The sequence below is a fragment of the Spermophilus citellus genome (genome assembly GCF_964194105.1).
Source record: "Spermophilus citellus genome assembly, chromosome: 2".
NCBI classification, from domain to species: Eukaryota; Metazoa; Chordata; class Mammalia; order Rodentia; family Sciuridae; genus Spermophilus; species Spermophilus citellus.
Genome location: NC_138183.1, coordinates 39638285 through 39651663, shown reverse-complemented (window position 1 = coordinate 39651663; position 13379 = coordinate 39638285). Strand labels below are relative to the sequence as shown.

The window sequence follows — 13379 nt, the reverse complement described above, 5'->3', positions numbered from 1 at the left end:
CAACTTACTATGACCTAATATGTTCCTGTGCATCTGGAGAAAAACCAAAATAAAAAAACATATTTTCCTATACTACTTTGCAAACAAACTTCCCATCACTGTTTCATAACCTTCATTTAATCATGTGATAATGTGTTTCTCATCAAATTGAGGACTAATTATAGAACATTAGACAGATGGGAAGAACAGAGAAAAGCTCTAATGTAGATTTCATTTTCAATGCCAAAAATAAAATATTTATACCAGAAAACCTTGATCTAGAGGCATAATTATAATGGATTTATATTTGTCTGAAGGTTTCAGCCAAGTTAGATAAAGGTGCTCCTCAAAAATATGCTACATATAAATTAGAACATATAATCCAAAAAGACAAATTCAAAATGCTAAACCAAAGTGAAAGATTTGAAGAATATAAAATATTTTTAAATCAATTTCATTTGAGCAAAAACCCAGAGAGAAAATGTAATATAAAGGAAATGCTAAGGTAACATAAATTCGTAATTCTGGGAACTGCAGCAATTACTTGATTATGCTCTTTCCTAGAAAAGTACCAGATTAAAATTTTAAAATAAGGACTCAGATGAAGATCAATGGTAGAGCACTTGCCCATCATGTATGAGGCCTGGAGTTCAATCCCCAGCACCACACACACACACAAAAAAAAAGAATCACAATTAGACATAAGCCCACTTTATAACCCCACAACTGGCACTTTGCCTGACAGGCACCAGGCAAAAACACAAATATTTAATAAGACAAGTATATAGAAAGTTCAGTTTGTCCCAGGCTTAAACAAGGAATTAACCATTCTTCCAAATGCAGGTTTCATGAGAAGAAATGCAAAGGCAGATGATGGGCCAGATGTCAAATAATATACCAATATGTCCACTTGGTTACACTTCTGAACTATGCCGCTAAGACAAAGCAGTACCTCAGTGAACATGAAAAGTAAACTTGAGTACTGTCAGAGTAGAAGATTGAGTTCACCTCCCCAGTACCAAGCTCCTGACATAGGGTTTAGCTGAGCCCGTAAGTACTCTACAAATGATTACCATCTGGCTGATCTAAAGATCTTACCTTAATATGCCTGCTCAGCTGTGTAGGAAACTTTTCCTCTTCCACATCTTTGACAGCTGCTTTGCCACGAAACAAATCTATGGTCATACCAGGAGGAAGCAACCCCTGGTGCTGCTGCCACTTTAGTGCCTATGAAAAAAGAAAGTTCAGCAATCCACTTAGGTGCTTTTAAAGTCTGGGCATGAAAGCTCAGATAAAAACCAAGCCTGTTGTGATGAGGTCCAGAGGAAACTGAGTCTTTCAGACCCCAGCAGTCTTTGGCCATCCAAACACAACATAAATATGCTTTTCAGTGTGTCTAAGAACACAGGCTGGGAGGGCACTCTAAGAACCAACAAGTCCATCAATTCAATACCTACTTTCCTTACATGAGCAACTCTTTTATTATAAACAAAACTGGGAAAACAGAAACTTCCCAAAGTTCCAAATATTTAAACACAGCAACAGTTAATTTTATATTCTCTTGTTTTCAGCTATCATCAGATCACACTATGACACAACTATCATTGGATTGTTATACCTTGTGTGATACCCTGTCTAGTGGATGTTTCAGGGTTTACTTAATCAATATATTAGTGGACATTTACACTGCTTCCAACTTTGTTTTCTTTCCAAAAAACATTGTTTTTTTAATGTGGTGTTGAGGATCAAACCCAGTGCCTCAAACATGTGAGGCAAGGGGCTGGGGATGTGGCTCAAGCGGTAGCGCGCTCGCCTGGCATGCGTGCGGCCCGGGTTCGATCCTCAACACCACATACCAACAAAGATGTTGTGTCCGCCGAGAACTAAAAAATAAATATTAAAAATTCTCTCTCTCTCTCTCTCACTCTCTCTTTAAAAAAAAAAAAAAAAACATGTGAGGCAAGCACCCTACCACTGAGCCACAACCCCAGCCCTGCTTCCAACTTTTTTCTCATCTAAATAATGCTGCACTGAGGGGCTGGGGATGTGGCTCAAGCGGTAGCACGCTCGCCTGGCATGTGTGCGGCCCGGGTTCGATCCTCAGCACCACATACAAACAAAGATGTTGTGTCCGCCGAAAACTAAGAAATAAATATTTAAAAAAAAAAAATAATGCTGCACTGAACATCTCTGGATATAAGACAGAGTATATTTCCCCACTGAGTATATTTCTAGAAGAAAAATTTCTGAATCCAAAAAACAGAACACGAATGGTTAAGACTCTTGATGTAGGGCTAGGGATGCAGCTCAGTGGTAGAGTGTTGGCCTACATGCTCAAAGTCACAGGTTTGATCCTCAGCACCAAAAAACCTAGACACAAGAAGTTCCCATGTTCTATTAACTATGGGTGGCTACAAATAACCATAATTTGCTCTATATTTAAAAAATGCTATAAGAAATGTGGGGCTGGGGGGGTTGAGGCTCAGTGGTAGAGCACTCGCCTAGCACGTGCAAGGCCCTGGGTTTGATCCTCAGCACCACATAAAAATGAATAAATAAAACAAAGGTATTGTGTCCCACTATAACTAAAAAATAAATATTTTTTTAAAAAAAAAGTCAGATGTGGTGGCACACACCCATAATTTCAGTGTCTTGGGGACTGAAGCAGAGGGATCCAAAGTTTGAAGTGAGACTAGCCTTGGCCACTTAGCAAAACCCTATCTCAAATAAACAAACAAACAAAACAAAACAAAACAAAAACAGAGCTGGGGAGCTACAGATATAGCTCCAGGGATCAAGTGCCCCAGGATTCTATCCCCAGCATCACAAAAGAAGAAATTTTAAAAAGGAAAAGAAAAGCTAGGAGTTTAAATGTTTTCACCATAAAGAAACAGTAAGTACTTGAAGAGATAGATATGTTTACCCTGATTTGAACATTATACAATGTATACATGTATCTAAATATCACAAATTACTCCATAAGTATGTATAATTTTTTGTGTCAATTAATTAAAGAGGAAAAAAGAAGCCTAACTCTGAACCTCAGAATCAGCACAAGCCTAGGGAGGGGGTGTAAGCTCAGTGGCAAAGTACTTGCCTAGCATGGGCAAGGTCTGGAATTCAATTCCCAGCACCATATACTCATATCCGAAAAAGAAAAAAAAATCACTACATATAAGTGATAAGATTTTTGGTCCTTTCAAAATGCAGATTTAGCACAAAGAAGCTATTTTTATCCCTATTCACTGGTGATCTTTGCTATCTGTAAAACATCTATTATTCGAGGTCGTTTTATAATAACAACAATGCTAATAAGCCATAAGTCCTCAACAATGATTACCATCTGGCTGATCTAAAGATCCTACCTTAATGTGCATTAATATTTAATGTTAAAAATACCACTATTACTATTAAAAAAAATCATCACCATCATCATTTACTATTTATTCGGTGCCAGGCAACATATGAAGTACTTCAAGAGCATTATCTCATTTAATCTTTACTACACCACCACAAAGAATGAGATCAGAATAGCTGTGACTCACCAAGACCATATAGCTGGTGAGTGAGCTTGGATTCTAACCAGAGTGACCATTTATTCCAATTTCCCCAGGACAGTTCTCACTTGCACCTGATATCTTGGCATACTGATCAACAGAATCATCAAAGATATCCCAGACAGGATAATATGTTCAATCTATGGTCACACGAATTCTGACACTAGAGCTTTTTATTTTTTTATCCCATCCCAGAGTTTATGTTCTTAACCACTAAATGACATTGCCTCTCCCAGGAAGGGGAAAAGTGGCCTAACACAGCTGCTGACACACAAATGGAGCACAGCTTCTCATTTCTCTGGTAGTATACAATATAGAGTTGCACCATATGTGCAGTCATACATGTACCTACCTAGGGTAATGATTCTCATTCATTCCTACACCCATGTTCCCTCCCCTTTGCCCAATCAGAGTTCTTCCATTCTTCCCATGCCACCCCCCACACTCCCATTATGGATCAGCATCCACTAATCAGGGAGAACATTCAGCCTTTGGTTTTTTGGGATTGCTTACTTCACTTAGCATGATATTCTCCAACTCCATCCATTTACCTGCAAATGGCCAAGTAATGGCCAATTCTTATGGTGTCTAATTTCTTTGCTCAGACATATATCTTACATACAGGAAACAGTATGAGAAGTTCACAGTAATTTCATTTCTATGGGTATTTAATTACCTGTCCCAGCAATGCCATGAGACGAGATGGAGGCACCACACTAACTTCCCCAGCTAAGGCCTGGGCAATTGCTGCTCTTCTCTTCTCTTTGCTACTTCCATCTGGATATGCCTAAAAAAAAGGAGAAGAGGTGGCATTATTACCAAGAAACAAGAAGACACTAATGTGCTTATTTAAAACAAAGAAACAAGCAAAAACATTCAAAGAGGGAAACATGAAAAGAAACTACCCAGGTAAACAGAGAATTAATTAAACCAATTTAGTTTTTTTTTTTTTAATGGCTTCCCAATTCTGCCCACTTGCATTTCAAAAGTTTGAGCTAAGAGAACTGAAGATGTCAATAATCCACACTGTTATTTCTGAAAAAAGAGTCCAGATAAACCATGTCAGAGTAAGAGATGTTTTAACAATTTTTAAAACTTTTCAGGGTTAAGAATTTTTTTTTTCAGTACATAGGATTGAACCCAGGGCCTTGCATATGTCAAGCAAGCACTCTACCACCGAGCTATACCCTCAGCCCTCTTTTATATTCTTTAGAAATTTACTTTAATCTAACAACACCTAGCTCAGAAGCATTTCACCACTTCCCTAACATAAATTCTGTCCTGGTAATCAATAAACTCCTTTCTTTCATTCTCATGGTTTCTGTAAGCTTACTTTAATTTTCTATTATCCAGTACCTATTAAATTCTTCCTTTTGACAATCCTCTGTGGAAGGTTAGGGGTATTTGCCACACACATCCCTACGTAAATAAAATATGTTTTAGAAGAATAAGATAATTATGCTGGGTGTGATGGTGCATGCCTTAATCCCAGCAACTGAGTGGCTGAGGCAGGAGGATCATAAGTTCAAGGCCAGCCTCAGCAATTTAGTGAGCACCTAAGCAACTCAGCAAGACCCTACCTCAAAATAAAAAATAAAGGGGCTGAGGATGTCATTCAGTGTAAAGCACTTCTAGATTCAATTACCACTACCAAAAAAAAAAAAAAGACACAATCAGCTCAAAGGCAAAAAGCACAAGCTTTCTGAGAATGGAAGAGGCTAGACATAAACTGCAACTGTCAGGGGCAAGGGACACAAATGTTCAGTAAACATCCATCAGTCTGGCAGCATTTCAGGGCCAGATAAGTACTTGGGCTAATGTGGAAATGACATCAGAACAAAATGTTTTGCTCCTTTTTTGTTTTTTTATGAAATTCATTTTTAAAATTTATTTATTTATGTACGGGGGATAGAACCCAGAGGTGCTCTACCTTTTTGTTTTTTATTTTGAAACAGGGCCTTTTTACTTTTATTTTGAGACAGAAACTCACTACGTTGATGTGGTTGACAACTTGAACTTGCAATCCTCCAGCCTCAGCCTCCCATGCAGCTGGAATTACAGGTATGTACCACCTTACCTGGCTAATTGTGTTGTTTCTTTACTAACCAACACACAATCCTCAAAAATGATGATGTTTATACAGAAAAGACCCTCAAATACTCAGAAAACTGAACAGGACTATTTTCTTTAACATATGCACATTTTTCAGTCAACATATAAACAGAAAAGCATCATTCTCAAAAATTAAATCAAAACCACAAAGTGTCTAATAAATTATTAAAAATAAAAGACCACATTATTGCATACTTTATATTTTCAGTTAATAAATTTATTTTCATTACCACAGTCATACCTCACGAGGATCAAAATAAGACCTTGCCAAGAGGTTCTCCAGATGAATATACCGCTCTGGCTGTGTTTGTTTTAACATGATCATGGGGTCAGTCTGTCTCAGAAGTGACCTAGCAGCACCCAATTCACGGAGCTCTATCAATTCCAGAACAACCTGGATAATGGAAAGAAAATGGATGTTTCAACACATTGTTATAAATATTTCAATTCCCCAGTTAAATTTCTCCCACATACACAGCCTGCCCAAATGATATCCAATACTGGGAAATGCCCCTTTTCCTTTTCACTAGTAGTTTTTAGTGGACAATTAAAATAACTATAAATAACAACTTCAATTCTTCAAACTCCACTTTTCATTTTTATCTGCTAATCTCTTCTCAGCCTTTTTGCTCATAGTATATATACTAAAAAAAAAAAAAAAAAATTAAGGTGGGCAAGTTTATGGTGGTGCATACCTGTAATCCCAGTGATTCAGGAGGCTGAGGCATGACCATTTCAAGGTCAAGGCCAGCTTGGGCAACTCAGCAAGACCATCTCAAAATAAAAAGGTCTGGGGATATAACTCAGAGGCAGAAAAAAGAAAAGTACCATAAAAAAGAAAAGAAAGCAAACTAAAGGTAGGAATACCTCCATGGGCTCCAGAGAAACTTTCTCCAGTTACTAAAACTTTGGGGAATTACTGAACTTATGTGAATTATAAAGAAACAAATCAATTCTATTTTTACTTCAAACAATACTATAATCTTATTTCCAGAAAATCCATTCTGTTCTGTTTTTCTATTTTCCTACACAACAAAAAACTAATGGTTATTCCCTTCTTGTCAACTCTTATTTTGTAAGATTTTGTGTGTGTGTGTGCGTACATTTTTGTTTTGGGATTTGTTTGCTGGTACTAGGGATTGAACCCAGGGGTACTTTATCACCGAGTTATATCCCCAGCCCTATTTTATTTTGAGACAGGGTCTCACTAAATTAATGTGGCTGGCAACAAACTTGTAAACCTCTTGTCTCAGCCTCCCCCAAGTCTTTGGGATTAAAGGCATGCACCACTACACCCAGCTGCCTGTGTTTTTTTTTTTTTTTTTTTTTTGGTGGCAGATGGACATAATACCTTTATTTTACATGGTGCTGAGGATCAAACTTCACACATGCTAGGCAAGCGCTCCACTACTGAGCTGCAACCCTAACCCTTGTGTTCTTAATATGTAATAATTTGATTTTTGTCCTAGGATCCTAGCTTAAAATCCTTGGCATTTTGCCAGTGACTGGAGTATCTTTGTTACTCATAGGGTCCTTTGGGGGGGCACAGGAAGAGACAGTACCAGGGATTGAATTCAGGGGCACTCAACTACTACTGAGCTACATCCCCAGCCCTATTTTGTATTTTATTTAGAGACAGGGTTTCACTGAGTTGCTCAGAACCATGCTGGATTTGAACTCAAGATCCTCCTGCCTCAGCCTCCCAAGCCACTGGGATCACAGGTGTGCGCCACCTCTCCAGCTCATGGCTTCTTGAATCACATTGGAGTCTGTGCTAAGGCAGTGGCTCAGGATAGGGACCAGTAACCAGAAAGACCAACCATGTAACTACAAGGTTAAGACTTTGAGCCTACCCAACCTCTGGAGACAAGGGGTACTGAAAATTGGGGCTGGAGACTTAATTATCAATCATTTCCACATAGTGAAGCCCCAATAAATAATTCAATGGAATCTCCTGCTTGGTGAACACACTGACATGCCAGGTTGGTGGTATGCCCCAATTCCACAGGGATAGCTCAAAAGCTATACAATCAGGACCCCCTCAGACTTTGCACTGTATGTCTCTTCATTCAGCTGCTTCTTATCTATATCCTTAATGATAAAACTATAATCATTAAGTATAGAGTTTTTCTTAGTTCTAGTGAATTATCAAGCCTGACCATGTCAAAAGAACCCTCAAATTTATAGCCATTCCATCAAAAGTGTGGGTGGCCTGAAGACCCCCGAAGTGTAGCTAGTATCTGAACTGAGGACAACCCTGTGGAAGAAAGTAAGCAAGTCATTCAGTTCAGGAATTCTCACTCTCCAGAAGCCTAAAAGTAAAGCCTACCCCAGCTTATTTCTCTACTTAATAGTCCTCCTTTATCAACTTTCCATCTCTTTATCATGTGAGAAAAACTTCCAAAAAATTGTAGAATCAGCATTTAACTTATGGAGTCTGTGTTAATTACAGGTGTTAGTGACAGAATTAAGCCACAGTACAGCAGTTGGTATCAGAATAGTTCATTTAATAATTCATTTAATGATAACTTAAGAAATAATTTCAGATTGCACAGTGGCACACATCTATAATCTCAGCTGCCGAGTAGGCAAGCAGTGAGTCTCTGTCTCAAAATGTAAAAAAAAAAAAAAAAAAAAAAATTAAAGGGACAGGTATATAGGTCAGTGAGAGTGTTTGCCTAGCACATGTGAGACCCTAGATTCAATTACAAGTATCACAAACAAAACCAAAAAAAGGAAAGAATTTCAATTTGGGAAAATCTTGGGTTTTTCAAGAAAGAAAGACACTGTCAAGCCTTGAAGTATAAGTTTTATAGGTAGTTATAGCCCTACAGTGTTTAAAGGAATGAATGCTTATACTTGAAAGACAGGGGGCCATCCCACAACAAACCAATACATGGGGATCAGCAGCACCATCACTCTTACCTGTTCATAAAGGTCAATAAGGGTTTTGTCTGGCAACTTCAAGGACTGTATAGCCTGTAGAACAGTATCCCAATGACCACTGTTAATGTCAGCCACAAAACTCTCAATGCTGTCCACAGTATTCAGAGACACAGTAGTCTCCTCCTGTAAGGTGGCCAATGCCCGATGTAAACTGTTCTCCTTCAGGTACTGCATGATCAGACGGATCACACTGAAAGAAAGCAAGTCATTCAGTTCAGGAATCCTCACTCACCAGAAACAAAAAAGTAAAGCCTACCCCAACTTATTTCTCTACTTAACGGTCCTCCTTTATCTACTTTCGATCTCTTTATCATGTGAATAAAATTTCCAAAAAATTGCAGATTCAGCTAAGTGTGGTGGCACATGCCTGTGTTGCAGCAACTCAAGAGGCTAAGGCAAGAGGACCTCAAGATCAAAGTCAGCCTTGGCAACTTAGCAAGACCCTATCTCAAAATAATACAAAAAGAAAAAAATTTAAAAAGGGCCAGAGATGTAGCTCAGTGGTAGAGCACACCTGAGTTTCATCCTCAAAACCAAAAAAAACAAAAATCACAGAATCTTAGTTCCAAAGGACCCCTCCCCAACCCTGCCCCACATCCTAAAATGAGGAGAACTGGAATTCAAAGAAGAGAAATCATTTGCCAAATGTCTCACAGTCAAAAAGGGAGTTGGTATCAATGTGACTCTTATTTCCTAGGTCAGAACCCACTGTCTTATTAATTCTTATCATATAATTATTGCACACTTTTCGTGAAAAAAAAAAATTCTTTTTCTAGTATTGGAGACTGAATCCAGAGGCACCAAATCACTAAGCTACATTCCCAGAGCTTTTTCATTTTTTATTTTGAGACAAAGTATTGCTAAGGTGCCCAGCCTGGACTCAAACCTAGAATCCTCCTGCCTCAAGTCACTGGGTCTACAAGCATGTACCACCATGCTAGGCCTCATGATATATTTTTTTTAATATCTTTATTTTATTTATTTTTATGTGGTGCTCAGGATCGAACCCAGGTCCTCGCACATGCTAAGTAAGCACTCTACCGCTGAGCCACAACCCCAGCCCGTCATGATATATTTTAAACCTATGTTAATCATAGATAGAAAATCGTCTAAATGATTATAGAGGATGATTTGGTCCACTGACATTAAGACAAACAAAACAAATCATGAACTAAAATTATCTTACTGGGGATTTGTGGACCACAAATAAGTACAGTCATACTGTATGTATAAATAAAGCTACGCATTTGCAAAAATAACACAGTTTTTATTATCAAATCTTCAAGACAAGTGAAATAAAAACATCATGGAACCAATTTCCCAAGAAAAAGAGGACCAAGACAATTTCTGCATATTAAAAGAATAAGAAGGTGGGCTCCACAGCACACACCCATAATCCCAGAACCTTGGGAGGCTGAGGCAGGAGGATCGCAAGTTCAAAACCAACCTCAGCAACTCAGTGAGGCCCTAAACAACTTGGCGAGACTCTGTATCAAAATAAAAAGGATTAGGGGGCTGGGGCTATAGCTCAGTGGCAGAGTGCTTGCCTAGCATGTGTGAGGCACTGGGTCCCATCCTTAGCACCACATAAAGATAAACAAATAAAATAAATGTATGCTGTCCATACAAAACTACAAAAAATATTTTTAAATAAACAAATAAAAGGTATTCTGTCCATCTACAAATACAAAAAGGGGGTTGGGGGGCTGGGGATGTGGCTCATGGTTAAGAGCCCCTGGGCTCAATCCTGGTAACCCTCCCCACCTCCAAAAAAAGAATAAGTAATCACTGCCAATATATGACAGAAATAACTTATAAGTATTTTATATTTGTTTTTAATTAAATACAGTTACTTATAGTACAAAAATTTTTAAAGGGCAGGGAATATAGCTTGGTCCCCAGCAAGGGGTAGAGGGAATCACTGAATAGTGTTGATACATTGTTTTCCTTCTCTTTCTTTAAAGTAAGCATGTGGCTCCCACTGTATCTGTATTGGACAGCACTAGTATGGAGGGCCATAATAATGGCTGTAAAGACTTCAGATTGGAATTTAATCAATTCCCTTTCCCAGAAAATAAATAATAATAATACAATAACCAATAGTATATATTTACTCTCTAACAGGTACTGCTCTAAACCATTTTAGATATATTCATTTACTTCTCAAAAAACCCTATGACAAAGAGAGGTACTGGGGAATGAAATTAGTCAAATTACATTTTTGTCTTAAAAATATTTTTTAGTTGTAGACAGACACAATATCTTTATTTTATTTATTCATTTTTATGTGGTGCTGAGGATCGAACCCAGTGCCTGACACATGCCAGGCAAGCACTTTAGCACTGAGGCATAATCCCAGCACCCCAAAATTATGTTAGATGCATGTATTATCTATATGCATGCCACAATGAAACCCACTAGTCTAAATATTTAAAATGTAACAATATAAAAAAATATATATCCCAACCCTCTGACACAGATATCACTATTATCCCCAATTTACATTGGAGGATTTGACTGAATAACAGAGATAATAACTGGAAAAATGAGGGTCCAAATTGGCAGTGTGGCTCTTGAGCATATATCCCTCTTGGAAAAGCAAACACCCTCTTTTTAAAAACTCAGGCAGAGGGGCTGGGGTGTGACTCAGTGGTAAGGCACTTACCTAGCACATGCAAGGTGCTCGGTTGGATCCTCATCGTCACATAAAAAATAAATAAATAAAATAAAGATATTGTGTCCAACTACAACTAAAAATATATATATATATATTTTTTTTTTAAAAAAGGGCTTTAAAGAAAAAAAACTCATGCAGAAATGAGCCAAGTACTGTTACCTGCAAAAGTCTTTTTTTTTTTTTTTCCCCCTCATGGCCCTTTCACAAAGTACACAGGGCTACACCTCCAATATTCTAATATGAAAAAATATATATTATAATATGGGACTATCTTCCTTAGCACAACTCCACTGACTTCTTCTTTGCATTCTTCCCCTCCCCACAAAGACCTCATACTTCCCACTGCAGAAATCAAATTCACTACCTTCAAACACAGTGTAATAGAGAACTAAGTTTTGGAGATAGCCTGGGATTTTAATCAGAATTCTGTCATTTACTGTGACCTGTTTCCTCATCTGTTAAGAAAAAGGCCTGTCTTGGTGTGTTGATAGAAGAATTGACTAAACTAGTTATAGTATGCTCAGCACAGAAAGTATTTACTAAATAGTATGTATTATTGATAAGAACAAGCAGCGGCCAGTGCTGCTATAGCAGGGTCCTCCAGGCTGGAAGAGTGGTTGTTACAGCTATCTTTCAAGCCCAAAAGCATACAGTCCTTTCCAGCTCTTACCCTGACTTAGTTTTAATCTCCAGCACGCCTTATCATTCTTCTTTGCTTTATTTTTCTCCATAATATTTACTACTATGTTACCTTATTGCATCTATTGTTTGCCTTCTCCATTCAAAATGTGCATTCTATAAGGGCAGGGATTTTTGTCTATTTTGTTCACTACTGTACTTCCAGCATCTTGAACTGAACATAAATAAACTTTAATGTTTATTGAATGAAAAACTCCCTTCTGCCTATGCATGTCTTCGGGATATGTCCTCTCCCTTACACTCGGAACACAAATGTTATGTCTAATTTAATTTTTAAGTTTTGGCAAGGACAGGTGGAAGGTGAAGTCCTGGAAATGTCCACCATTTCGGTCACTCACCATTTCCCCGCCTCGCTCCCCCACCAACTATCATTGTTTAGGCCAATCTCCAGATTCTGTCTCTTCTTTTCGACTATGCAGAACTCGCAGACAAACCAAAATTCAGCGCCAGACTGAATCTGATAAAAAGAGCTAGTTGTTCATTCATTCGTAAAGCAGTAACTGAGAGTGCTAAGCACTAGGACTACAAGGAAAAGAAGCCCATAGACACCTTACAGTCCAAGTTTTGCAAGGAGGCAGCAAACACCAATACTGGGAAGTAAGTGTTAAGCAGAGAAAAGCAAAGATTAAAACCAAGTCTGCAAAGTGTGCCTTTTCTCAGCCCCGCGCCGCCTCCCGTGGGGCTTTGGGCTTCTTGTGTCTAGTTGCTTCCTTCCTGTGGGCCCACCTCTGAGATAGCTGTATCCAAGAAGCTTCTCTGCGGTTAAGGAAACAGCCCTTCATTCCTTAGTCCCTCGCATTCCTCCCCATGAGTAACCTCCACCCCACTCCCACCATTAACTTCCCGGCCCCTGCCACGCCGCGAACATCAGCCACAGCAGGACTCACTCCGAAGACTCGATTTCGATCGACATAGTGGTAAATTCCCAGCAGCAGGCCCCACTCCACTCCAAGACCCAGTCGCGCAACACACCGACACCTCCGGCGGCTACCTTACGTCACTTCCGCTGGGTGTCGGCCGCCCGCCCTGGAGGTGGTATGAACGGAAGGTGGGGCGTGGTGTGCGTGGGGGCGGGGCCTCTGGTCGTCAAAGATTTCCGCTTAGAAGCTCTGGGTGGGAAATTTTGCTTTCATTTGATGCAATTAATTGATTAGAATTAAAGATGGGACTGAATTCAAAATACCTGATTAGGAAATTACTACATTTTAAACCAATAGAACACTAACCAGCATTCCTAGAAGGATTTGAGTTAAAAAAAAAAAAGGACAAACCAAAACAGTTTAATCAACCTAAGAGATGTTTGAGGATTTGCATACCCACGTCTTACTTATCGTATTTTATTTCCAACTAAGTACTTAGTTTAAAAGGGTTGCACCGGGCTGGGGATGTGGCTCAAGCGGTAGCGCGCT

General features: G+C 38.8%; 1 protein-coding gene across 2 annotated transcripts in view; it reads right to left on the bottom strand.

The window, feature by feature from the left end:
* SMU1 (SMU1 DNA replication regulator and spliceosomal factor) overlaps positions 1–12989 on the bottom strand; it is a 24998-nt gene extending 12009 nt beyond the window's left edge. The window contains exons 1-5 of one of the 2 annotated variants that reach the window (XM_081264842.1): positions 12858–12989; positions 8574–8784; positions 5890–6042; positions 4213–4323; positions 1078–1206 (exon numbers count right to left, since the gene is read on the bottom strand). In XM_081264842.1, coding sequence (XP_081120968.1) covers positions 1078–1206; positions 4213–4323; positions 5890–6042; positions 8574–8784; positions 12858–12883 — 630 coding nt within the window. In that variant the 5' untranslated portion in view covers positions 12884–12989. Of the gene's footprint in view, positions 1–1077; positions 1207–4212; positions 4324–5889; positions 6043–8573; positions 8785–11259; positions 11353–12857 lie in introns of those variants that run through there. The other variant, XM_081264843.1, reaches the window with a different exon arrangement.
* Between the last annotated feature and the right edge of the window lie 390 nt (positions 12990–13379).